General features: G+C 49.1%; 1 protein-coding gene across 1 annotated transcript; it reads right to left on the bottom strand.

Annotated features, from left to right (window-relative positions):
- Nucleotides 1–3,559: 3,559 nt before the first annotated feature.
- Nucleotides 3,560–13,590, bottom strand: LOC146400159 (uncharacterized). Its single transcript, XM_084978606.1, has 4 exons — nt 13,361–13,590; nt 10,216–10,504; nt 9,996–10,095; nt 3,560–3,613 (listed from the first exon to the last, which is right to left on the bottom strand). The coding sequence occupies exons 1-4, from the start codon at nt 13,588–13,590 to the stop codon at nt 3,597–3,599; spliced, it is 636 nt and encodes a 211-aa protein (XP_084834732.1). The 3' UTR covers nt 3,560–3,596.
- Nucleotides 13,591–25,560: the final 11,970 nt, after the last annotated feature.

Here is a 25,560-nt window from a genome sequence, read left to right as displayed (position 1 = left end):
CAGGTATTGAACCCGCAACCTCATGGTTCCTAGTCGGATTCGTTAACCACTGAGCCATGATGGGAACTCCATAAAAAATTAAAGATACAATTATTAATATGATCCAGCAATTCTACTTCTGGGTTTATACGCCAAAGAACTGAAAACTCAAAGAGAAATTTGTACACACATACTCCTAGCAGTCTTAGCCGCAGTGTCCTAAAGGCGGAAGCAACCCAAGGGTCTGTCCATCGATGAATGAATGGACAAAGTGTGGTGTTTACATTGTACATAAACACAACAGAATAGTATTTAACCTAAAAAATGAAGGAGATTCTGTCCATGGATGCTGCTTAAAGACATTATGCCAGGTGAAATGAGACAGTCACAAAAAGACAGGTACTGTATGATTCTACTTGAATGAGGTGCTTAGAGTAGTAAAATTCATAGAGATAGAAGGTAGAATGGTGGTTGCCAAGGACTGGGGTGTGGGGGCAACAGTTATGTTTCAGTGGGTGGAGCTTTCGTTTGGGAAGATGGAAAGACTTCTGTGATGGATGGATGGTGATGGTGGCACAATAACATGAATGTACTTTTTTTTTTTTTTTTTCCGTCTTTTTGCCATTTCTAGGGCCACTCCCGCAGCATATGGAGGTTCCCAGGCTAGGGGTCTAATCGGAGCTGTAGCCGCTGGCCTACGCCAGAGCCCCAGCAACGCGGGATCCGAACCGCATCTGCGACCTACACCACAGCTCACGGCAACGCCAGATCCTTAACCCCCTGAGCAAGGCCAGGGATCGAACCCGCAACCTCATGGTTCCTAGTCGGATTCATTACCCGCTGAGCCACGATGGGAACTCCAACATGAATGTACTTAACGCCACTGAACCGTAAACATAAAAAGGGTTAAGATGGTACATTTTATGTAATGTATGTTTTACCACACTTTTTAAAAAGTTTATATACTATCCCTTCAAAAAAAAAAAAAAAAAAAAAAAAAAAAAAAAAAAAAAAAACCCAAAACCCAACCAAGACCTGTTTTATGATCTCTCCTGATTCTGTGGGTTCTCTGGGCCTGAGAGGTATTTTTTTCTCCATGTGAGGTCAGCTGGGGCCGCAGTCATCTGGGGCTTGGCTGGGGTTCACTCATGTGGTTGGTGCTCGGGTGGCGGGGGACGTCTGGAAGGTGGTGGGCCCAGCTGGGGTGGTGGGATGACTAGGCCTCTCTCTCTCCCTATGTAGACTTAGGGCCTCATCCTTCTGGAGTGGCCTCTCCACGTGGCCTTTCCACATGGCCACACCAACAGGGCAGCCAGATCCTTACATGGCAGTTCAGAGCTCTCAAAGGTGCAAAGGCAGGGGATGTCAGGCTCTCTGATGGCTCAGGCCCCAGCCTGACACAGCACCACTTCCCCCACATCCCGCTGGTTAAAGAGAGCCCCAGGCCCTCCTGGACACACAGCAAAGGCTCTGCACAAGGCGGTGAAGCCCGGGAGCTGGTGTGGGTCACTGGGGCCATTTGTGTCCACTTGCTGCCATGCTCCGCATTTCCAGAACTAGGGTTTGTGACCTCCTCCAGCCTCCTCCTGCCGTGTCTCTGTCTGATCTGCCCTTCTTCGTGGATTCCTCAGCCTGAAGGGGGACACATCCATCTGGTCCCCTAACACTGCACCCAGACTCTCCCCCGATGTCCCTCTCTCCTTCCTGTGCCCCTTTTCCTACCTGCTCAGTCACCAGCAAGTCCTGCCTCTCTAGGTGCCAAGCTCCTCCACTCTTCTCCAACCCACTGTCATGGTCTTCGGCCAGGCCACTGCCGCCCTGCACGGGGGCTAATGAAGACACTCCTCTGACAGACTCATCTCCTGGACTGGCCCCCTCCAGCCCTCCCCTAGCCACAGGGCAGTGATCTCGAGCTCTTAAAGTCTCTCCCACCTCCCTGTGTCCCCACAGGGCACAGGCCCAGCTCCTGCTCAGGGTAGCCAGTCACCTTCCCTAGCCTCCTGGTCCAAAGTGGCTCCCAAGTGCTCTCCCAGAGGGGGCGGGCCTTTATTCCCCTCGGAAAACTTTTCCCGGAGTTCCCGTCGTGGCGCAGTGGTTAGCGAATCCGACTTAGAACCGAGAGGGTGCAGGTTCGATCCCTGGCCTTGCTCAGGGGGTTAAGGATCTGGCGTTGCCGTGAGTTGTGGTGTAGGTCACAGACGTGGCTTGGATCCCGTGTTGCTGTGACTCTGGCGTAGGCCGGTGGCCACAGCTCCGATTGGACCCCTAGCCTGGGAACCTCCATATGCCGCGGGTGTGACCCAAGAAATGGCAAAAGACAAAAAAAAAAAAAAAAAAAAAAAGAAAGAAAAACACTTTTCCCTACTCACTATCCTCTTATTTATCTATCCCTTTGTCTCCTCTTCTCGTTTCTGCTTCCGCTTGTGTATCTCTCAGACTTGTAGTTACTGCTGTCTTCTCTTTCCTTAGGTTGGACCGTATAGAATTACGATTTATCCTGATGTTTTTAGCTCTTAAGAAAATGCCAGTTTCATATGGTGCCAGCCAGGAGATTATGAGCCACGTGTGAGTGAGTGACGTGGTACCTTGGAGTCCCTGGTTTCTGGCACAGGGGTTTCACCAGTCGGTCCCACATATTGGGCCTCAAGAAAGGATTTCAGCAAGTCCAGAGGAAAGGCAGGCGTGATGCCAGAGACAAGGAAAAGCAATTCGGTGCGAGATGGACAGGAGGCTCTAGAAAAGAAAGCTCTGGGAGTATAACCAGGAGGCACCTCGGTGAAGAAGAGGGAACCTGTCTAAATAACTAGAGCAGGGTTCTCGCAAAGAAGCTTTTCACGTGGCAGAACGCACATCAGTCCTGGATGAGTGCCAGGGAAGCAAGGGCAAACGCAACGGAAGAGCAAGAATATTTTCTGAATAGTGCCAGGAAAGCTAAAGCTGAGCTTTGCAAAAACAAGGGTTTTTTTTTGGGGGGGGTTGTTTGTAGTTTATGGTTGTTGTTTGTTTGTATATATGTGTCCTATTGCTGCTGTGACAAATTACCACGATTTTAGTGACTTAAGCCAACACAGATTCATAATCTTACAATGCTGGAGATCAGAAGTGTTACTAACATGAGGCTCAAGCAAAGGTGTTGGCAAGACTGTATTCCTTCTGGAGGGACTAGGGGAGAATCAGTTTTCTTGCCTTTTCTAGCTTCTAGAAATTCCTTGGCTGGTGGTCCCTTCCTCCATCTTCAAAACCAGTAACACTGGGCCATGCTGTCCCATGCTGCCATCTCCTCTGTCTCCCTCTACAGCCTCCCTCTTCCACTTTTAAGGACCCTTGTGACTTCCTTGACCCACCAGGATAGTCCAGGATAATCTTATTTTAAGGTCCGCTGACTAATAACCTTAATTCTATCTGCAACCTTCCATTTCTTAACTTCATCTATATCCTCTTTGCTAAGTAACATAACACATTCACAGATTCTGAGAGTTAGGATGTGGGTATCTTTGTGGGGGGCCATTCTGCCTAATACAGTTATTTTCATGGTGTTTGTTTAGAATAAGAACGATTAATAGGAAACTGATAGACTCACTGCTTGGCCGTACATGTTAGTGGGTGTCAGAGTCCACTCAGGTGCTATCTGCTCCTAAAGGGGAAAACAAACCATTTTAAGAGGAAATTGCAGGAGTTCCCATTGTGGTGCCGTGGAAACGAATCCAACGAGTATTGATGAGGATACGGGTTTGATTCCCGGCCTCGCTCAGTGGGTCAGGGAATCCAGGGTTGCTGTGGCTGTGGTGTAGGCCGGCAGCTGTAGTTCTGATTCAGTCCCTGGCCTGGGAACTTCCTTATGCCTTGGGAACGGCCCTAAAAAAAAAAAAAAGAAAAGAAAAGAGGAAAATCACAACACGATCTGGGTGAGATAGGGTGGCAGGTGTGAGTCTTGGTTCGCAAATTCCAGTCTGTGAGAAAGGTCACGTTTCTCTATTTATTGCAAGTTGACAAGGTCCTATCCTGCCATCTTGGCAGGAAACTCAATTTAAATTATTCCCAAGCCCCCTCCTTTCCCCAGAATTTGAGGGCTGCACCTCTGAACAATTAATTATCATCATCCCCAGATTCCACCTGCCAGGTACTGCTCTAAGTATTTACCCACATGAACGCATTCAGTCCTCATAACCTCTTACGACAAACAGTACTAACATCTCCATTTTACAGATGAAGAAACTGAAGCCCAGAGAGACTGAGGAGCTTGCCCAAGGTCACACAGCTCAAGGCCAAGATGGTTGGGGCTGATATCCTCTTTGTCAGAATGCAAAGTGATCCCTTGAAAGTTTTCTCTGTTTTGATGCCACATGTGGGGTGTGGAAATCTTTGATGAGATGGGGCACCCTGGTACCTGTGTCCTAGCCTCTCCAAGGGTAACAGGCAGCCAAGGACCCAGGAGTTATCACTTCTTTAGCACTGCCCAGTTCTGCTCCTTCTTACCTTGATGGATGACATTTTTGTTTGTTTGTTTCAGAGAATTCTGTCCGCTACCCCTCCAACTGCCATTAAAAATGTTTGACATAATCTCTTCAACCAGTTCCAGAAATAGACAGCCAAATGAGTATTCCTATTTTTTGCTTCATTGTACAAAACTCCCCCATAGGTGGGATTCATAAGGACCCAGCTACCTTCACCAATCTTGAAAGGAGAACTTACTAGGAAATTGTCCAGTTACACAAGGCAGGGGGTTCCTGTCACCTTTAACTTGGTTCAGATACATCTCAGAGCATGGACAGAACCTGCAAAGAAAACCCCCAAACTCTGCCCCATCCTCTTTGAGGAGTCCTGGAAAAGGCAGGTGATAACAGGAGGCATGTAGATGGTGAACCAATTTGTTAAACATGGAAAAAAAGAGGTAGATTCCAAAACTAACCTACCTGAAACTTGGCTAAAGTTTTGAAAAGATGATTAAATATAATGATTTGTAAGCCTTTAGAAGAAGAAATGGTCTCTCCTTAATAGTGATAGATCCTGCAGACTGGAAGATCAGTGAGATAATACACTCTGGATTGAAACATGGACTCTCACTAAATATGATCATCCAGAAGCTCAGTCCATAACACCTGATTGGGTGGTATCATGGACTGAGAGTCTGTGTCTCCTCCCAGCTCTGCCCCCATCAAATTCCTACGTGGAAGCCCTAGCCCTGGAAGCCCTAGCTGCCAGTGTGATGGTATTTGGGGATGGGAGGACGTCCTTTGGAAGATAGTTAGATTTAGATGAAATCATGAGGGTGGGGCCCTCATGATGGGATTAGTGCCCTTATAGGAAGAGACTCCAGAGCATTCTCTTTGCCACAGAGGACACGGTGAGAGGGTGGCCAACCCTAAGCAAGGAGGAGGAGTCTCAGCACAATCCGACCTGCTGACACATTGATCTCTGACTTTGTCTACTGAACTATAAGAAAATAAAACCTTTGTTGTTTCAGACTGTGGTCTGTTACAGCAGTCCACATTGACTAATATCGGTGGGTCTGTAGCTGGTTCAAGGTGAGTTGGGCAGGGATCAGGGCAGACTTCAACTGACATATTCAGGTACTTAGGTCTTGTGCTCTGTTGCTGAGGAGGTTATGCCAGGAGGGAGTGGAGACTTTTTTTCCAGGGTGTGGAACCTACTTTAAATCAAGTGAGAGCAACAGCAAGCCATACTTTTTTCCAAAATGCTTTAAACTAACAATGCTTCCCACCCCCTGTGCCCACTGCAGAAGGAACCTGAGCCCACTGGCCCAAGATTATGGCCACAGAGGGCCAGGTTTGGAGAGACCAGCAAGGCGGACCAAGGGTCAGCCATTTCAGGGGGGGACAAACACACTTGCTCAGAAACAGCAGGTCATGAGCATTCTTGTCTAGAGGGCAGCTTGAGCCGTCATTTCTCTCCTCGCCAGTCTCCCTGTTTCCCTGCAGTTTACCCTCCACATGGCATGCAGTTATCCTCTTCAGTCTTTTTTTTTTTTTTTTTTTTTTGTCTTTTTGCCATTTCTTTGCGCCGCTTCTGCGGCATATGGAGGTTCCCAGGCTAGGGGTCGAATTGGAGCTGTAGCCACCGGCCTACGCCAGAGCCACAGCAACGCGGGATCCGAGCCACGTCTGCAACCTACACCACAGCTCACGGCAACACTGGATCGTTAACCCACTGAGCAAGGGCAGGGACCGAACCCGCAACCTCATGGTTCCTAGTCGGATTCGTTAACCACTGCACCACGACGGGAACTCCCTCTTCAGTCTTAAGTCAGAACTTTCCAGTGATCCTTCTGAGCCAGAATATTAACTCAGGTCAGTCAGTGGAGGAGCGTGGGCTTGGATGCCTTCTTTGATATGGCCATTGATTAACATTTGTGGCTTACCGGGCTCCAGGGAGTAGCATCCCCACAGGCCTTGTTTACTATAGGGAGTGTACCTACACCCAGATGGACATTAATCCCTAATTCCCTGTGACTCCGTTTACCGGAAGCAAATGGCAAAGAAACTATGAGACTTATGGGACATTTCCACCCCTAAGACCCCTACTGGACAAGCTAATTGGGCAAGGCCAATGGGAGAAAGTCACATCTTTTTGGACCCCACGTTGGTAACCCCCATCTTTAAGGTAAAAAACACCTATAGGACAATAGAGAAGAAGACTCTTCTCCCTACTCCCAGCTGTCCTGGGAGCTATTTGCTTTTCTGTAATAAAGACTTCGCTTTGCGAAGTTCATTCTTGGGCTCCATGAATAAGAACCTGGATTCCAGGAACATGTTTCTGGCATCCCTTCCATAGGAAGCCCTCTGGGGTCTGGCCTCAGCTTCCTGCATCCTGGCTCAGCCCCTCCTGCCCTCCCCTGGCTCATTCCACCCAGGCCCCAGGGGCCTTCTGGCTCTTCCTGAAACACGTGGGCTTTGGGATTGGCACGGCCTGTCCCCTCCACTTACAAACACTCTTTTTCCAGATGCCCATGTGGCTCACTTCCTCATCTCAAATGCTTGCTCAAGTATCATCCTCTCAATGAGGCCTGCCCTGACTATCCTACTTAAAATTGCGGCCCTGGGTTTATTGTGTTTATTGTTTTTCTCTCTTCACTAGAAGGTAAGCTGTCTAAGGGCAGGGGTTCCGGTCTCTTTTGCTCACTGATGTATGCCCCTCTAGAGCAGCAGCCGGCACACAGGACTCCTTAGGAATCTTGGCTGCCACTGCCTGTTCTGCACCTTCTGGCACAGGACAGAAATCCCTACTCCCCTGGAATGGCCACTGGATTTGCTTTGGCTTCTGAAACAAAAGTGAGTAAAAGCGACGTGTGCAACTTCCAGAAGGGACATTTAAGAGCCAGCGTGCGGCCTGCCCCCTTCATCCTGCTTGTTTGCCCTCATCGCTTAGGTCTGGGTGGAGCTGAGCCCCTGCAATGTGAGGTGCACAGTAGCATTGATACAAAAGACACCTTGCTGTTTGGAGTCGTTGAGATAAGGGGGATGTTTGTTACTGCAGAATCACCTAGCTGATCCTGACTGGTACAGGAGGCCCTCAATACATATTGAATGAATAAATAAATTGTCAATGAACATTTTGGGTGTCTTCATAAAGTCCTGAGTTAAAGAACTCCACTCGAGGTATTGATAGATAGAAATAATAATAATACTAAATGTAACAGGTTTTTTTTTTTTTTTTTTTTTTTGGTCTTTTTACCTTTTCTAGGGCTGCTTCCCATGGCATATGGAGGTTCCCAGGCTAGGGGTCAAATCAGAGCTGTAGCTGCCAGCCTACACCAGAGCCATAGCAATGCAGAATCCGAGCCGAGTCTGCAACCCACACCACAGCTCACGGCAACGCCGGATCCTTAACCCACTGAGCAAGGCCAAGGATTGAACCCACAACCCTATCGTTCTTAGTCAGATTCGTTAACCACTGCGCCACAATGGGAACTCCCAGGTTTTTTTTTTTTTTTTTTTTTTTTTTAGTGCAAACATTTAAAGTTTGCAAGGCACAGATCTAAGCATTTTACATGTATGTATCCATTTCATTCTCAATAATGAAATATAAGTGCTACTTTTTTTTTTTTTTTGGTCTTTTTAGGGCCACACCTGCGGCATGCGGAAGTTCCCAGGCTAGGGGTTGAATCAGAGCTACAGCTTCCAGCCTACACCACAGCCACAGCCAGGCCAGATCTGAGCCGCATCTACGACCTATGCCACAGCTCACGGCAACGCCGGATCCTTTAATCCTCTGAGGGAGGCCAGGGATAGAACCCGCATCCTTGTGGATACTAGTTGGGTTCCTTACCACTGAGCCACGATGGGAACTCTGAGATAAGTGCTGTTATTATTCCCACTGGTCAGAGGAGGTAACTGGAGCAGCGTGCATAGGTTCAGGACAGACCCGTGGTTACCCTTGACTTTGATTAGTCACCACTCTGGAGCTCAGCGTGGATGGACCCCAGCCTCTGCAGAATGCAGTTAAAGCGAGCCAGCTGGCAGTGGGAATACGTGAAATCATCATCTCCTTCTCTCTCTGCAGCCTCTGGGTGTGGAGCAAGGCAGGAAAGCGTGTGCTCAGAAACAGGGAGGGGCAGACAGCTTGCTAACCTGCCGAGCTGGGTGCCAGGTCACTAGGATGACTCTGGGTCTGGTTAATATCTCAGGATGTTTTAAGTGGTTTGGCTGCCAGTAAAATTCCCCAAAATATGCTTTGGGGGAACAAACACCCAATCATCTGGAAAAAAAAAAAATCCAACCCCCACCCTTCCCCTTTAATTTTTAAATTCTTTGTGTACTCTTTGGGAAAATTCAATCCATATGTTTCTCAGCCTTTTATACATTGAAATGTTTCCTCGGGAGTATTTGACTTCCTGCAACCTCAGAACCTTCCCCCACTTTCTCTGCCCTTTCTTCTGCATTACTCCACCTTTTGCAACCCTGAAGAGGTGGGAATTCATGTTTCAGCAAAAGCAAACCTTGGGGAAAACAGGAGGCGATGCCTTGAGAAGCCTGGATGGCTTTGAGACACTGAGATGCCTACAGGCGCATCCCCCAGGGCTGGTCACAACCCCCCCCCCGCGCGCCCCCCCCCCCCGCCCCCAGCCTCACACCACATCAGACAGGCTGTCCTTATCTATTCCATGTGTGCCCCACTCCCAGAGAATTGCTTTTGGAGCAGTGGGGCAGCTTTGCAGGACCTCACTGTCTCTTTACAGGCTTGGCGTCTAAACAGCCAGACCGCACAAAGACTTATGTGAAACCGCACAGGGATTCGCATTTTGTGGGGAGCCCGGAGCCTTGGCCAGGAGAGTCTCAAGATAGTTCTACCCTCCCTAAACGCAGTTCTTCACTGGGGGTCAACTTGAGACAGGCAAATGGAACGGGGAGTGTGTGCTGTGCCGCAGGGCTCAAGGGCCGGCTGTCCTGGGGCTTCGAGCCAAGCTCCACATGGTGGAAGTGATAATAATTATTAATGCCTGACGTTTGTGTAACACTTCATAGTTTTAAAAGGCTGTCAGCAGCTCGATATAGCCAGTATTTTGGAGCCAAAACATTTAGATTCTTATTCTTTGTCCTAGCTGTGCAACCCAGGGCTAATCACCTAAGGTCTCTGACCCCCCATTTACGCATTTGTGACATGGGGAAAATCATGACACCTTCTCACAGGCTAGCTGTGCATCTCCTAAGAAAACACCAGCAAACCCATGTTCCAGTTGTGAAGTGCTAACAGCTGCAGGTGGCTGTTACAGAGTTGACGCCTCATCTCACTCGATGCTCCAGTCTTGATGTTCAAGAGCCTTGCTGAGCCCAAGGATGATAAAAGTTGGGAACACTTTTCATTTCGCCCAATGTTTTTTCATTTTTGGCAGTGCCTGTGGCATGCAAAAGTTCCCGGGCCAGGGATCGAACCCGTACCACAGCAGCAACCTGAGCCGCTGCAGTGACAACACTGGATTCTTAACCCACTGCGTCACAAGGAAATTCCTTCCCAATTTTTTTCCTACAGAGGAACACAGATGTCCCTTGCTGGCTTACCTTCCTGTCTTGAGTGCTCCTGGTTGCCAGCAGTATATGTCGGTCCCAGGATTTTGGTGCTGGGTGTCCCAGGATCCCTCCTGGGGGTGGGGAACGAACCCTAAAGGGAGAAAAGGGTAGAGGCAGGGCTTGGGGTGGCTGTCCCAAGGAGAGGATGGCTTTGTGCACCTCTGGGGAAGGCCAAGGGATGGCCGCAGCCACACAGTCCCCCGTCACTCACCTTGCCTGGGCCGGGCTGGCAGAAGGCGCCCAATGCCATCCCTGCAGCCACGGCTTGTCTGCCTGTCACAGGGGCCTCCACTCTACATCCGGGCTGGGCATCGCTGGCCACTCCTGGTCCTGGTTCTACTGGGCTCTGGAGGTGCTTCTTTCTGAGCAGGATGGAACGTCGGACAAAGCCGAGAAAGCAGCGCCAGCCATGGTGATGCCAGCCTCCTGCGGCGAGGCCTCCAGGTGAGATGTGTTTTCGCTGCACAGTAGGATCACCTGCGGAGCTTGGAAACCCCGCACTGCGCAGGCGTCACCCCATCGCGACTGGGTCAGAATTGCTGGAGGTGGAACCTAGGCATCAGAGGAAGACCTGTATGATATCATGTATATGTGGAATCTGAAAACGTAATACAAATGAATGTATACACAAAACAGAAACATTCACAGACATAGAAAACAAACTTGTGGTTACCAAAGGGGTGAAGGGTGTGCAGAGGGACGAATCAGAAGATGGGATCAACAGATACAAGCTACGTATGGATAAAATCGGTAAGGAACAAGGAGATAATGTACAGAACAGGAAATTGTCTTCTTTTAAAAAATTACACTCATTATCTTGTTTAAAAAAAACCCCTCATCTTGTAATAACATATAATGGAGTATAATCTACAAAAATACCAAATCACTAGACTGTACATTTGAAACTGATACACTATTGTAAATCAACTGTACTTCAACCAACAAACAAATAAGGCCCCCAGAGGACTCTTGAGCATGGCCAAGTTTGAAAAAAAGGTGATTTAGGGAACTTACCAAAAAAAAAAAAAAAAATCCCCTTCCTCCAGCCTTACCTCAAACCAATAAAGTTAGACTCCTTCAGTATCTTTTTTTTTTTTTCCCTTCTTTTTTTGGTGGTGCCTGAGGTATGGGAAAGTTCCCAAGCCAGGGATCAAAAGAGTGCCACACTGGCAACCCAAGCTGCTGCAGTGACAGCTCCGGATCCTTAACTCCTTGTTCATTTGGTTTGGACAGGTCTCCAGGTGGTAGCAATGTATGTGCTGACAGCCTCTGATGAAACCCCAAGTCCTCATTGAGCCCAAGAAGAATCTGTAGCCTGGAAAGGTCGAGGTAACTGCCTGAGGACATGCAATCCAAAGTGTGACCAGCTGTGAACCCAGCTTCAAGGTCCTGCATCCTAATCCAATGCCCTTCCTATCCCACAGGGCAGCAGGTACTCATGGAGATGCCCTCTAGCCATTGTTTCACAGGTGAGGTGTTGTTTGGCAACAGCTGGTCAAGAGGTTGCAAGATCAGCCTTCACTTGGATCAGAGCTTGCATGGGGGCCTCCACAGCCCTTCCCTGAACTTTGTCACGGCCGAAGGGCAAAGTCCTTTGGAGAGACATCACCCAACTCAGTGGGAACAGATCGAGTTCTTGTGATGCTGAGACTGATGGTGAGAATAAGGCCCAAGCAAATCTAGAAGAAAGAGTCCTACCCAGAGGGATTATCTGGACTGCACACACCCTGCCTGGAAACTGCCTGGATTTCCATGCCTCTTTGCCTGACTCATAGTACTGCTTCTGTCTCTCGCGTCGGGTGGTTCCATGGGAGCATCATGGGTTTGGAGACAGACTGCCCTGGGTTCCCCTCCAGCTCCATCAGTAATAAATGTTGGAGAGCAATGTTTATTAAATGCCTCCCATGTGAAGGTGAGGCAGAATATGAACTCAGGTCGTCAGTGGAGGAGCGTGGGCTTGGATGCTTTCTTTGATAAGGCCATTGATTAACATTTGTGGCTTACTGGCTCCAGGGAGTAGCATCCCCACAGGCCTTGTTTACTATAGGGAGTGTACCTATGCCCAGATGGACATTAATCCCTGACTCCCTGTGACTCAGTTCACGGGACGAAAAGGACAAAGAAACTATGAGACTTAAGGGACATTTCCATCCCTGGAACCCTATTGGACAAGGACTGATATGGGTAACTGAATACGACCAATGGGGGAAGACCACATCTCTCTGGACCCCATGTAGGTACCCCCCCCAACTTTAAGGAATAAAAGCCCCTATAGGACAATAGAGAAAAGGGGGCTCTTCTCCCCGCTCCCAGTAACCCTGGGAGCTGTCTGCTTTCCTTTAATAAAAACTTTGCTTGCTTGCTGCCTGTGTGTTCATGGAGTTCATTCTTTGACTGCCGTGAACAAGAACCTGGACCATCTTTCCGGCATCAGAGGCACTGTACTTGACCGGAATCCAAGTTCTTGTTCACGCAGTCAAAGAATGAACTCCGCCAACACACAGGCAGCAAGCAAGCAAAGTCTTTTTGTTGTTGTTGTTGTTGTTTGTCTTTTTGCCTTTTCTAGGGCCGCTCCTGCGGCATATGGAGGTTCCCAGGTTAGGGTCTAATCGGAGCTGTAGCCTCCAGCCTACCCCACAGCCACAGCAACGTGGGATCTGAGTCACGTCTGTGACCTACACCGCAGCTCACGGCAACGCTGGATCATTAACCCACTGAGCAAGGCCAGGGATCGAACCCGCCAGCTCATGGTTCCTAGTCGGATCTGTTAACCGCTGAGCCATGATGGGAACTCCAGCGAAGTCTTTATTACAGGAAAGCAAACAGCTCCCAGGGCTGCTGGGAGGTGGGGAGAAGAGCCCCCGCCACCGCCCCCACTCCCTATTGTCCTATAGGGGTTTTTATCCATTAAAGATGGGGGGTACCAACATGGGGTCCACAAAGATGTGGTTTTCTCCCATTGGCCTTGCTCAATATCAGTCCTTGTGCAATAGGGGTTTTAGGGGTGTTCTCATGGTTTCTTTGCCCTTTTTTCCCTTCCAGTAAACTGAGTCACCAGGGATTAGGGATTAATGTCCATCTGGGTGTAGGTACACTCTCTATAGTAAACAAGGCCTGTGGGGATGCTACTCCCTGGAGCCCTTAGGCCACAAATGTTAACCAATGGCCATATCAAAGAAGGCATTGAAGCCCACGCTCCTACACTGATTACTTGAGTTAATATTCTGGCTCAATCTTTCATGGCTTTGGCTTCTCTCAATACTCAGAAGAGTGAACACTCCTGAAGGGATCATGAATGCCCATTGCACAGACAAGAAAACTAAGGCTTGGCAGGTTAAATGCTGGCTCCAGATTACCTGGGTAGTAAGTGATGGAGCTGGGATCTAAACTCAGGGTGTAAAGTCCATGCTTTCTCTCCTGCAGCCTCCTGTCTCCCAGAACGGGCCCCACCCCGTTCACTGCAGTCAGCTCTGAGTTCTTCATCTGACAAAATCCTCCTCGTCACTTGGGATCTCGGGGACTCGCTTCTTAACCTTGCAACCCACACCGTAGTCCAGACTGAGCCTGGTCTGTCTGCCGCCCCCATGGTGCCATTTCTCATTTTACTTTTGACCCTGGCACACGGGAGGGTACCTGGCACATGGGAGGAGCCCAGAAAAGTGAGGTGGTCTCTATGGCCAGCAGAGCCCCAGAATTCTCCAGCCCTGTGAGGACACATACCATGGGCTGGGCAGCAGGGATCCTGCTCCACTCTGCCCTACCCAAGAGTCTCCTCTTCAATTCAAAAGGTCTCCTTCCCAAGAGACGGCTTCCAGATCCAAAGACATACCGAGGGAGACATAACCACAGGCTGTGATCAGCTGGTCATGAACTTCCTTGGGAAGCGGGCAGCGGACTGACACTGTGATTTCGTGTGATTTTTATTATCAACATAACTACAGTCACGTTGAAAGAATTTAAAAACGGTCCAATGCATTAGCTTATCTACTCCTCTTACACAATTGTTTTCACTTCTCTGGGTCTCTTTCCAACCGTTAGCCAGAGGAATACACATTTTAAAAATTAGTTCTAATCACAGTGTTTATAAACAAACTTTGTGTTCGGCTTATTTTACTTAGAACGACCTCCGAAACATCTTTATATCCTCTCATCTTCACGCCAGTCCATTCTAACATCTGCAGAGTCTTCTAGCCTGTGTTTTGTGCCATGGTTGAATTGTTCCCCAAGAGTTGAAGATGGAGGTTCATTTTTATAAGGAATTGGGTGATGGACTTGTGTGTCCATACCTCTCTTTTGGGGAGGCAGGGAGGGCAGGATGGTTTGTGTGGCAGGGGGACTGGAGGGGGAGCAGGTAGAGAAACTGGAGGAAGGTCAAGTGTTGCCTCTGTTTTGCCTGCACCAGCCAAGTTCACACATCAGGCTTCACAGCCATCATCCTACTGGCAGTTAGGTCATGGGTACCCCAGCCATCTTGGCACTGCCTCTGGCTCTGAAAACTTGGCCCTCTCTCCTGCTTATGTTTGCAAAACTTGGCCATAAGGAAAAGACCTCACCTCACCTCACCTCAGAAGCCTGTTTACTTAGAGCTAAAGGATCCAGAACAATGCATGGGGTGGGGCTGGATTGTACTCAATGCAGTCATGCTTGCTTGGATCTACCAGGTAAGTACCACTTGCCAGATGCCAAATGCTTCATGGAAATGACCTTCCTGCATCCGTTCACACAAGGAAGCAGGTATTTGACAGCTGAGGGCCTGAGGCTGGGGAGCGATGCTCACTCTGTCTGGGTGCTGGTAGGTTCTCATCCAAGTATGTAGATTTCCATCACTCCAGACCCCAGGGAATAAGGAAGTGTTTACACATCAAAGGGTGAGGTGAGGTGATGATGAGGTAGCAGGCACAAGCTTCTGAGAGAAAAGAAGGCGGCAAAGGGCTAAGTCTACGTGGGATTTTCCTCTCAACACCCAAGAGAAATGTCTGACCCTTCCCAACCGTAGTTGTCATTTTTTTTTTTTTTTTTTTTGTCTTTTTGCCATTTCTAGGGCCGCTCCTGTGGCATATGGAGGTTCCCAGGCTAGGGGTTGAATCGGAGCTGTAGCTGCTGGCCTACGCCACAGCCTTAGAAATGCGAGATCCAAGCTGCATCTGCAACCTACACTACAGCTCACAGCAACGCTGGATCCTTAACCCACGGGGCAAAGGCAGGGATCGAACCGGCAACCTCATGGTTCCTAGTCGGATTCATTAACCACTGAGCCACCACGGGAACTCCATAGTTGTCATTCTTAAAGTCCATGTTGTACCTCCATCTGGGCAAAAGGCCTTAGGAAGGCAGGCTCTGGGTCACACTCTACTTTGTTCTGGAGAGTCGATGAGGTCCCCATTACTGTGGGCTGGGAGCAATGGAGGCCCAGCTCAGCTTTGACGGGTGGGTGAGAGCCCAGTTGGTACGAAGAAGTGAGAAGGGCCCCTGCACTCGAGGAGATGGGAGAGGCTCAGGCTGGGAGATGGGAATGAGATGGGTTGTCTGGGGTGAGTGGGGAGGCAGCGAGGGCATGGAACTCACTACGTTGGGAAAGGGTGAGAAATGAGGCTGGAAGGACTAGCTGTTAGCCTGGGGCTGTCCCTGCTCCAGGTCTGACTTCCTCTGGCTCAGTGTGGAGAATGGTATGAGGGTGAGAGGGTTGATTACACTTGGTAATTTCTTATAATCAGGAAAGGGGAAAAAAAAAATAACCTAACACCCGATTAGGTAAACAACTGAGATCCAAGTTGCTGTGTTCAGATCCTGAGTGAACTCAGGTTGCCTAGCGCCTGTCTCAATTCAAACAACACTCTCAGATGAGCACAGCCCTGCAGAGAGTCAGGGAAGAAGCTGGAGTGTCTTGTCTTGGCCAAGGCGAGGTCTTGGGCGCAGGCGATGCTCAGGCCAGATGCTCCCCACAGCACTCCCAGGATGGCTGCTTAGGAGGTCTTTCTTTACAATCCCTTCTTAATTCGCCACCTGGATGGTTTTGCCAGAGGCTCCAGAACATATCAGGAAAACCTCAGGAGACAGAGACCATCTTCTGGAATGGCCAGGACTTGCTCAAAAGCCTCTGTGCCTTGGTTGCAGGCCTCTACCACCCTGACCTTGTTCTCTAGAGGTGGCCCTTGGAGAGGTGGTCAGCCCCTTCTCTGACTCCCAGACTCTTGGGTCGTTGGCTAATTTTGATTTTGGAACTCTGGTGTTAAGTGAAAACATCAGGGATTCCTGGCAAGGACTCTGACCAAATGAGAATTAGAAAAACAGATGAGCCTCCAAGTCATCCCAAGCAAATAGCCCAAGCTGCTGATGGTCCCAGGAGAACACCCTTTGGCAACAGACAGCCCCAAACCACCTGCGCGTAGCTTGGGAGGCTTCCTCGGTGGTTCAGGTTAGAAATTCTGACCCATACGTCCAACTGCCAGTTGGACATTTCCATCTGAATGGAAACATCTCGAATGCAACAGGTCAAAGCCAAACTCTTCCCCAGACCTAGCGTTCAATCTCTCTCTCTCTCTCCGTGGCTGGGACCACCAGAGACGAGAACCAGATGCATGGGATGCACCCTTGTCTCTACTCTCCAGACACCAAATCATCCCCAGTGCCCTGTCCTCCTCCTCACTCCTGCTGCTCCCTTGGTTCAAGGCTCTCTTTCTGATCTGCCACAACCGACTCTTCAGTGGACCTTCCTACCTCTACCCTCCATTCTCAGAACCATCCTTGATCCAGCTACCAGAGGAAATCACCCAAAACCCAAAGTTGATCGTGCCCCACTTTGGATGTGTGATGGAAAGAACAGTTAAAACCCAAATCATTGCCCGGTAGCATCCTTCTAAGGGGGAGTTGGGTGGCTCAGTTGCTATTAGTGGCCAAATCAATCTCTGTCCAGCTTCCTTCCCCCTGCAGGAAGGGGTTGGGGAGAATAGGTGAGAGCTGAATGTATGGCTCATCATTGGGGGCGGTTCAGAGAAAAGCTTGGTGGTCACTGATGACTCAGCTGTGAGAAAAGTAGGTGGAAGCTACAAGGTATGTCGTGTTAAGTTGGAAAGAGTAGTATAAACACGTTACCTTAAAAATATATCTTTTTCTGTCCCCATTACCACCAGGGTGGCACTCTTGCCATCCCTCGTGCCTCATCCCCCCGCCACCCCAATGCTCACAGGCACCCCAAGCTCCTAGGTTGTGGTCTCTGATCACTAACAGAAATGAGGATTCTACGGAGAGCGGATTCTATGTATTGAGGCAGGAAAAAAATTAGAATAGATCTGGAACGTCTTGCTGTTACCAAAAGTCAAGAATGCTTTCAAGAATGTCAAGGGCCGTGCTGCAAGGACAAAGGAGCCAGACCAAGGGGCTCCTGAGCCAAACTTTGACCATTTGGGCATTAATTCGAACAAGTCAAGCCAGAGAAAGAATGTGGGTTCAAGACAATTCTCAAAAGACTTTCAGGTATATAGAGCAAAAGCAAGGTGACTAGAAGAGCATACGTTCACTTGTCTTGAGTAAGTGGGGCATCTCATAAAAACAGGTCTTTTGTTTCTTCTATTAATTATATACCAAGGATAGATATTCACCAAGGAGAGATATGTTTTTGTTTCCATCCATGATAGCAGGAAAGAATAAATTCAGGGAACTCTGAGTCAGCCACTTTGTTTAGGGAAAAGTAGGCACTGTCCCAGGACAGGACTTCTCAGTCCTGGGTTCACACAGGACAAGTGAATAAAGGTGGGTTCCCCTGTGTTCCCCGGGATCCTAAAGAGGAGCAGTAAATACAGATGAGGTGCCTCCTCCCTTAGGGGATGAAATTTTGAGATGGTCTCTGTAAATTATAACACAACACCAGCCAGGAGAGGCCCATTTTTAATAATGCTAACAGATCAGGTCAATACATCATGATGACAGGACAACAGGTTAGGCCAACGCTGGCCAAGTCAGATGAGGATTCACATCATTTCAGGGGAAAATTCAATGCTGTAAAACCAAATGAACTTTTCAAAGGGTAAAAACTTAAAAGGTCTTATTGGAAAAACAAGAAAAATTATGAATAGAAGCTAGCCCTCCCCCCATTTGATGTCTTCTCCCAGGACTTTGCAACCCAGGCTCACATTCTGACCCAGAATTAATTGTTCAACTACCCAGATTTTGCAACTCTGGCACTCTGCAGTGGTGCTTTTTCTTTTTCTTTTGGTCTGCTAAGATTATTAAAATCCCTAGGAAGGTAAAAATAGTATTTGGTAAAAATCACTGAAATCCTAGGAAGGTGTCAAAACTGGCACCCCAGGAAGGTGTGGAATTCAGGATAAGAAACAAAATAAAATCCTACAATATTAGCACTTTTATAACTGGTTTTGATGTAAGGGTATTAAATAGCTTTGGAATCAGGATATTTTGCATATATTTTATACCTTGAGGTTTTGGAGGGATCTGCTGTATTAAATTTGTGAATTAAGCTAAGTGTTCAGAGGTGTTTCTGTAAGTATGCAATCCATGTTAAATGTTTGTGAAAATCCAATGTGCTAAATTCATGACATTTTTAAGAAAAGAATTTATTTGTAGATCAGTTTTGGGTTTGCAGCAAAATTGTGGGAAGTGAGAGAATTCCCATTTACGCCCTGTGCCCCAACCACACACAAGCCTCACACTATCAGCATTCCCCCCGCCAGAGTGGTAGGTACGTGAACCACAATCTGTGAGCTTGCCCTGATGCAGCATCATCAGCCAAAGTCCCTCGTTCACATTAGGGTTCGCTCTGGATGGTGTGCGTTCCAGGGGTTTGGACAAAAACATAATGACATGAACCCACCACTGTGGCATCCTACAGAGGACTTTCACTGCCCTTAGAAGCCTCTGTGCTCAGTCTATTCATCCTTCCGCACGACACCCCCCAAGGCTCTGGCCACCACTGTTCCTTCCTCTGTCTCCATAGTTTTGTCTTTTCCAGATTTTCATACAGTTGGAATCATACAGCATGTAGACTTTATAATCTGGCTTTTTTTTTTCCACTTAGCAACATGCATTTAAGCTTCCTCCATGTCTTTCCAAGGCTTGGTAGCTCTTTTTTTTTTTTTTTCTTTTTTTCTTCTTCTTCCCTTTTAGTTCTAAATAATATTCCATTTTCTGGCTGTATCAGTTTGTCCATTCACCTGCTGAAGGACTCCCTGGTTGCTCCCAAGTTTTGGTAATTATGAAAAAGCTGCTCTAGATATTTGTGTGCAGGTTTTTGTGTGGGCGAGTTTCAGCGCATTTAGGTAAAGACCGTGGATGGAGATGGCTGGATCGGACGGTAAGACTATGTTTAGCTCTGTGAGAAATGTTGGCTGCACCATTTTTTTACATTCCCACTAACGATGAATGAGCGTTCCTGTTGCTCCACATCCTCCCAGCATCAGTGCTCTCCATGCTCTGGGTTTTGGTCCGTCCGACAGGTGTGTGGTGGTACATTGTTGTTTACAATGAATGTTTAATTTAGTAGCTACTAGCAATGTGTGCATATTTAAAAGAATGCTGATAAACTCTTCATAATTTTAAACTATAATTTCATAAGATTAGTGGACATTAAATGGGCATTAAACTAGATATAAATCATGGTCAATATTTCTCTCCATGCCCAGAAGTCCTTCGGACTGGAAATAGCCATTGGTGGCTTGGATTTGCACCAAGCAGTGAAGGCCTGGGCCAGGGGTGGGGAGAAAGGGCCAAATTGCTCTCTTTGATAGATAGGAGGGCTTGGGGGAAGGGGGGTGTGTGTCAAGGACAGAGGGAGTTGGTCAAGATTGGAGAGAGGGGGACAAAGAACTATGGCAGGAACCAAAGCCCAGCATGATGGAAATGGCAAAGGAGAAATTTAGGAATGGGCAGTTTAACATTTGATGTCATTAGCATCGTTGTGATGTGGGCCTTCTCCCCTCCACAGGGTGGCTACGCTGTGTGAGGGAGCATTTTTTTGTGGATCTCCAGGAAAAGTGACTGAGCTTCACGCCTGTGTCCATGAGGCAGATAGAAGGAACAGCTATGGGCAAGGAGAGGTGAGGGAGACTGGGTTAATTAATGGGGCCCCTTCCCCAAGGCCTTTGTAGAGATTTTTTGGCAGGGAATGGGGGAGTGGGGACGGGGAGGGGGGCGGTTACATCTGATGTGTGAAGCACCATTGCTGTTGGAGCTGGCCTTTGCCAGTTTGCAAACTGACTGTTAAATCTCCAGGAATTTTTGTGAGTTGCGAGTCAAACTATTGGTAGATTGAAACCTGCCATGGAGGGAGGTATTTACACCACGGAAATTGGTACAGATATTACATGTCAGCAACTTGCCCAGTTCGGCCCACAGCTGCTTGTTGAACATTTACCCGGGAGGCCATTCCTGGTCTGGCTCCAGGCCTCTCTGCAGACTCCGCTCAGGGGACTTCCTGCTTTTCACAAACCAGAAACAGCCCCAGGGCTCACAATGCCTGTCTCCTGGCCTTTGACAAATGCTGTCCCTCTCCCCTGGCGCCTCTTCCTTTTTCAAGATGCAATGCCAATGTCACCTCCTGAGGAAAGACTCCACTCCAGGGCTGCTGCCAGTATACGTGGGAACTTGAATCCATGAGCAAGAGGGGTCTCAACCCTGGGGGTCCTCCTGTCCCATTTCTCCCGAGATGGGCCCGTGGACTCACTTATTTTGCATCAGGGGACCCGGCATGGGGCTGAGCCCTCTGACCTTTGGCCGAATGATCTCCCTGGGTAGCTTTAGTCTTTAAAGGCAGTCACAGTGGGACCGAGTAGGAGATGCTGTCTTTGAAATTAGAGGGGAAATTCTCCAGAGCTCCCTCGAGGAGGTGAGGTGAAGAGCCAGGCCTGCTGACGCTGCAAAGGGAACGACAGAGAAGACGCCTCCTGAGTGCGAGGGCCTGGAGCTGCATGGCAGGAGCTCTGGCCCAGTCAGGGTGGGCGGAACCGATCTCGCAGCGTGAACTGGTCCCCAGGCCGCCAGGATGGCTCCCAGCTGTCAACACACCGGCCAGGCCTGGCTGCCTGCTGCCCGCGCCGCTGCTCCCAGCCAGGGCCACTTTCCGACCTTGCAGACTTGTCAGTAGGACTGGAAATGGTGACTTTAAATGAAAATTTAAACTGCGAGGAAATTGTTCGGGGCAGCAGCGAGAAGTGCTGCCCTGAGCGCTTTTACAGGGGGCTCTGGTCCCCAGAGAGGACCCTGTCTCAGGATGTTCACAACGCACTCCTGCCCCATATCCACCAATTCTTTTTGGGTGGGAGGGAGTGGTAGAAAATGAACCCAGAAGCAGGAAGATGCCAGCCAAGCTGGCCTGAGGAACCTGCCGGAAACGGGGACAGAGCAGGCCCCCTTGATGGTCCTACACCCCTCTGGTTGGAGATGTAGGTCGCCAAGGACAGTGATGAGGGGGAAGGGCAGGCGGGAGGGCCAGGGGAGGCTGGCAGAGAATGTTCCCAAAGCGCTCTTACTCTCCAAGCAGCGGCCCATCCCAAGGGCTATTGACGTTCGAATCCCAAATTTCATTTAAAAATCCTTAATGATGATGATGATAAAATACACAAGCCAGTCTTCCTGGTGGTGGTAGGACGCTGTCCCCATGCGCAGCAGGAAATGGCTTCAGATGAAGTGGCAGGCTGGGAACCAAGACGGGTTAGCCACCCCTCATCCGGGTTGGTGCCTGTCCCCACCCCGAGCTTTCCAGACGGGATGTGCCCTTGGCTGCCTTACCTCTCTGGTTTTAGATTTTCCTAATTGGCCGAGATTTCCTTTCCTGGAAAGCCAAGTGTCTGTTTTTCCTGCACCTCTGGTGCCCAAGCAAGCCTGCCATCCCGGGATCTCGGCTGCTTTCCCAGGAACCACTCCATGGTGGTTGAGTTGGTCGCTTGGCAGAAAGGCTTTTGCGCAAAGAACCCATCTCTGTGCCAGGTGTGCCTGCCAGGGGAGACCTGGGAACTGAAATTCCTTAGCGGGTTTGCTCTGAAGTTTGCATGCAATCGAAGGGCTTTACAGGATCAGGTCCAGCCCTGGTTATTCTTGTCACCTGGCCTGAGAAACTCAAGCGTTGTGTTTCCGTTTGTCTCCTTTCCTCCTTTGCTTATGACTGAAGGAGGTGCTAAAATAGGTCACAGTCTTGTCACCTCCACCGAAATGAGGATGGCATTGCCTTTATGATGTGTGGCTACCATGTCCGTGGTGCCTCTTGACACAGGGTTACAGCGCTGCTGGGTAGGTCCCGAGGGCCAGCTGTTGCGTTAAGCAATGCAGGCATCACCTCCCATAATCATCTCCACGATCTTAGGAGGAAGGGCAGTGCTGTTATTACCACCGATTTCCAGGTGAGCCAAGTATGGAGAAGGTCACGAAGCGGGTCATATAGCTCACAAGTTGTAGAGCCAGGATTTGAACTCAAATCTTTCAGACTTGAGGGTGCAATAGTGCCTTCCAGTTCAGTCTGATTCGAAAGTGCAAGTCTTTGGACAATCGACCGACTTTGCAATATCAGGAAAATGCCATCCCTAGATTTCTATCTGTAGATGGTCAAAAGGGGAAACTGGGTGCAAAGTTTACCAGCTACGGATAGACACTGAACTCCTTCCTTGTTTTCTCTCTACAACCTGGGGTCCCTGTCTCCACTTCCCTGGGAAGTGTTACATTCTAGCATCTGACATCCATGTTACTGTAGGTGAAACAGTAAAATATCAGCAATGTCAGGTGATAGAATTCGACAACAGACATTGCAGCTAGAAAAGCCTTCATTCACTCTCTTTACTATTCCACCCACCCCATTCCCCAAACAATAATGTCTCACGTCCAAATTTTACCCTCACTTCAAAGTTCAGCTTAAATAACGCCACTCCTCCAGAAGTCTTTGCTGAATTCCCACGGGGAAATCATCTTTCCTAAAGCACCTTGCTTGCATCTCTTGTCACCATTTTCCAGGTATTATGGTTATTTTTCTATATGTATAGATGCTTTTTTTTTTTTTTTTTTCCTGGTGAGAGGCCAGGTCAAATTTATCCCTATCTGGGAGTTCCCATTGTGGCACAGTGGTTAATGAATCCGACTAGGAACCATGCAGTTGCGGGTTCGATTCCTGGTCTTGATCAGTGGGTTAACAATCTGGTGTTGCCGTGAGTTGTGGTGTAAGTCGCAGACGTGGCTTGGATCTCGTGTTGCTATGGCTCTGGTGTAGACCAGAGGCTACAGCTCCGATTAGACTCCTAGCCTGGGAACTCCATATGCTGTGGGAGCGGCCCTAGAAAAGGTAAAAAGACAAAAAAAAAAAAAAAAATTACCCCTATCTGACTGGCTCTTGGCATAATTAGCTGGCACATCATAGGTGCCTGTTAAAAGCTGGTTGAGGAGTTCTCTGGTGGCCTAGCCAATTAAGGATCCAGCATTGTCACTGCTGTGGCACAGGTTCAGTCCCCAGCCTGGGAACTTCTGCATGCCCAGGGTATGGCCAAAAAGAAAACAAAAGTTTGTTGAGCTCAGCTATGTGACTTTCTGGTCCTTGTAGGGAGAGTGTCTATCCCAGGGCTCCATACTATAACTTGCAGAGGCATCTGAGGTGGGTGAAGAACTCCCTTCAGCATCCCCCCAACCCTTACAACCTGCCCTCCGCCCCCGCTGCCCCCCCCCCACTGCCCACTTCTCCTGGGAAGAAGATCTTGAAGATACCCCTCTGGCCCTGCTGCTAATTCAAAACCTCGGGAACTTCCCTGGGTATAATCGGAACTGGGTTCCCTGAACGCAGAGGGGAGGGAGAGACAGGAAAGCAGCAGATATTAAATTGGTAGCTGGCAGGTTTCATAAGCAAGGGACCTTACACATAAGCCTGTCCTGTCCTAGGCAGGTGCAAGATGAGCAGGTCTTGGTGCCCTCTCCCAGTCAGAATCTGAAAGGTTTATATAGAGGCTGTGACTGGGTACAAACACATACACCTTCCAGAGGGTCTACAGAGCAGCTTATGATTTCAAGGCTGGGTCCTTGGGCAGCTTCTAGTGGGGAGAGGCAAGCAGAACGCACCTTACGTGGGTGGGCCAGGAGGAGGGGAGGAGCCTTTGATGACCACGCCCTCCCAGTGACCTCCTCCAACACCTGCTTGAGTAGAGGGGGGCCCAGGATCGCCGTCTGGGTCAGAATGAACGCAAAGACCAGCTGAGGATGGCACCCAGGGGTGCCAGACCAAGGCCCTCCTGATGTCTTTTTCCCACATCTGGCTGGATGGGCAGAGCCAAGAGCCACGGTTTCCGTCACGGTTTGTGCACAGTCTAGGGATGTGGTCTGTGGGCCAGGGAGTCAGGAGACAGGTGGCTCTGCTCTCCCTCCAGTGGTTACGTTCTGGAAAGGATCCCCTGGCAGCAGAGGCCTGGTTCAAGTGGAAGGGATCAGTGAGTTTGTACTCCCTTCAGAGGGGAAATCCGCACACACCAAATCTGCTTTGTCTCCGGAAGCTGTTGGCTGTGGAAGACAGCGGACCCTTGAGTAGCTCATCCTCAACTCATCAGAGCTGCGGGTTCCACGTCAGATCTCCTGGTTTCCCCTCCGCGCCTTCTGAAAGCGTGGCTGAAAAATGGAGGAGGCAGTGTTTTAAATGTCTCACCATCTCCATTTCTTTGTGGGGAGCCACCCAGGGCTGACTGGGGAGCCAGGCCAGTGCCACCGGTGGGGACATGAGGTGGCGAGGGACAAGAACACAGGCAGTCTGCCTCCTGGGCCTCCCACGTGCCAGCTGCATGGCTTTGAGCAGCAGGCTCTCCCCATTATCACGCATCCCACTTTCACTACCAGGAAAGGAGGAGGAATACACTCCTCCTCGCTCCCAAACTTGCCCAGAGGATAAATTAATATGTGGCAGGTGGAGGTGGTACTTTGAAGACGATTTGGGGCACAGCTTCCAATCTCAAACACATACACGATGCTTTGAAAATACATGGAGAGCTGGGCAAATGTAAGGGATCGATACTGTCCATTCATTCCTTACCTCATTCACTGAATGCCCGGGAAAGGTCAGGTGATGTGAGCGGTGTTGGGGCACAAAGGTGACAGTTCCTTAGAAAATGCAAACAAACAAAAGAAACAAAAAAACCAAAGAAAAAAAAACAAAACAAAAAACAAAAAAGGAGTTCCCATCGTGCCGCAGTGGTTAATGAATCCGTTTACGAACCATGAGGTTGCCGGTTCAATCCCTGGCCTTACTCAGTGGGTTAAGGATCTGATGTTGCTGTGAGCTGTGGTGTAGATTGCAGATGCAGCTTGGATCCCGTGTTGCTGTGGCTCTGGCATAGGTTGGCCGATTGGACCCCTAGCCTGGGAACCTCCATATGCCGAGGGAGCGGCCCTAGAAAATACAAACAAACGAACAAAAAACCCCACAAATGTGACAGTTCCTAATCCTCAAGGAAGCCAGAGCAGTGTGGGAGACAGACAGATGGACAGACACACAAATAACCAACACTAGACAAAGACACAGGGATATAGGTGCTTGAAAGGGACTGGGTGTTGAGGAGCCAGTAAAGTGAAAACTCCTTGCAGAAGGAGG

The sequence above is a fragment of the Sus scrofa genome, chromosome 9, assembly GCF_054392235.1.
Source record: "Sus scrofa isolate SSC_HxYL_T2T_F1_AM1 chromosome 9, Sscrofa_HxYL_maternal_Yorkshire_Landrace_v2.0, whole genome shotgun sequence".
Taxonomy (NCBI): Eukaryota; Metazoa; Chordata; class Mammalia; order Artiodactyla; family Suidae; genus Sus; species Sus scrofa.
Note: the sequence above shows the minus strand (reverse complement) of the source record. Positions and strands in the feature narration are given on the sequence as shown.

Coding starts and splice junctions, on each gene's coding strand:
- LOC146400159 (XM_084978606.1), bottom strand. CDS start 13,590: ATGGGGGCGGCAGACAGACCAGGCTCAGTCTGGACTACGGTGTGGGTT. Junction 10,505..13,360: donor CTCCATCACTTACTACCCAG/GTAATCTGGAGC, acceptor ACGCCTGCGCAG/TGCGGGGTTTCCAAGCTCCG. Junction 10,096..10,215: donor GCCAGCCCGGCCCAGGCAAG/GTGAGTGACGGG, acceptor TTCTCCCTTTAG/GGTTCGTTCCCCACCCCCAG.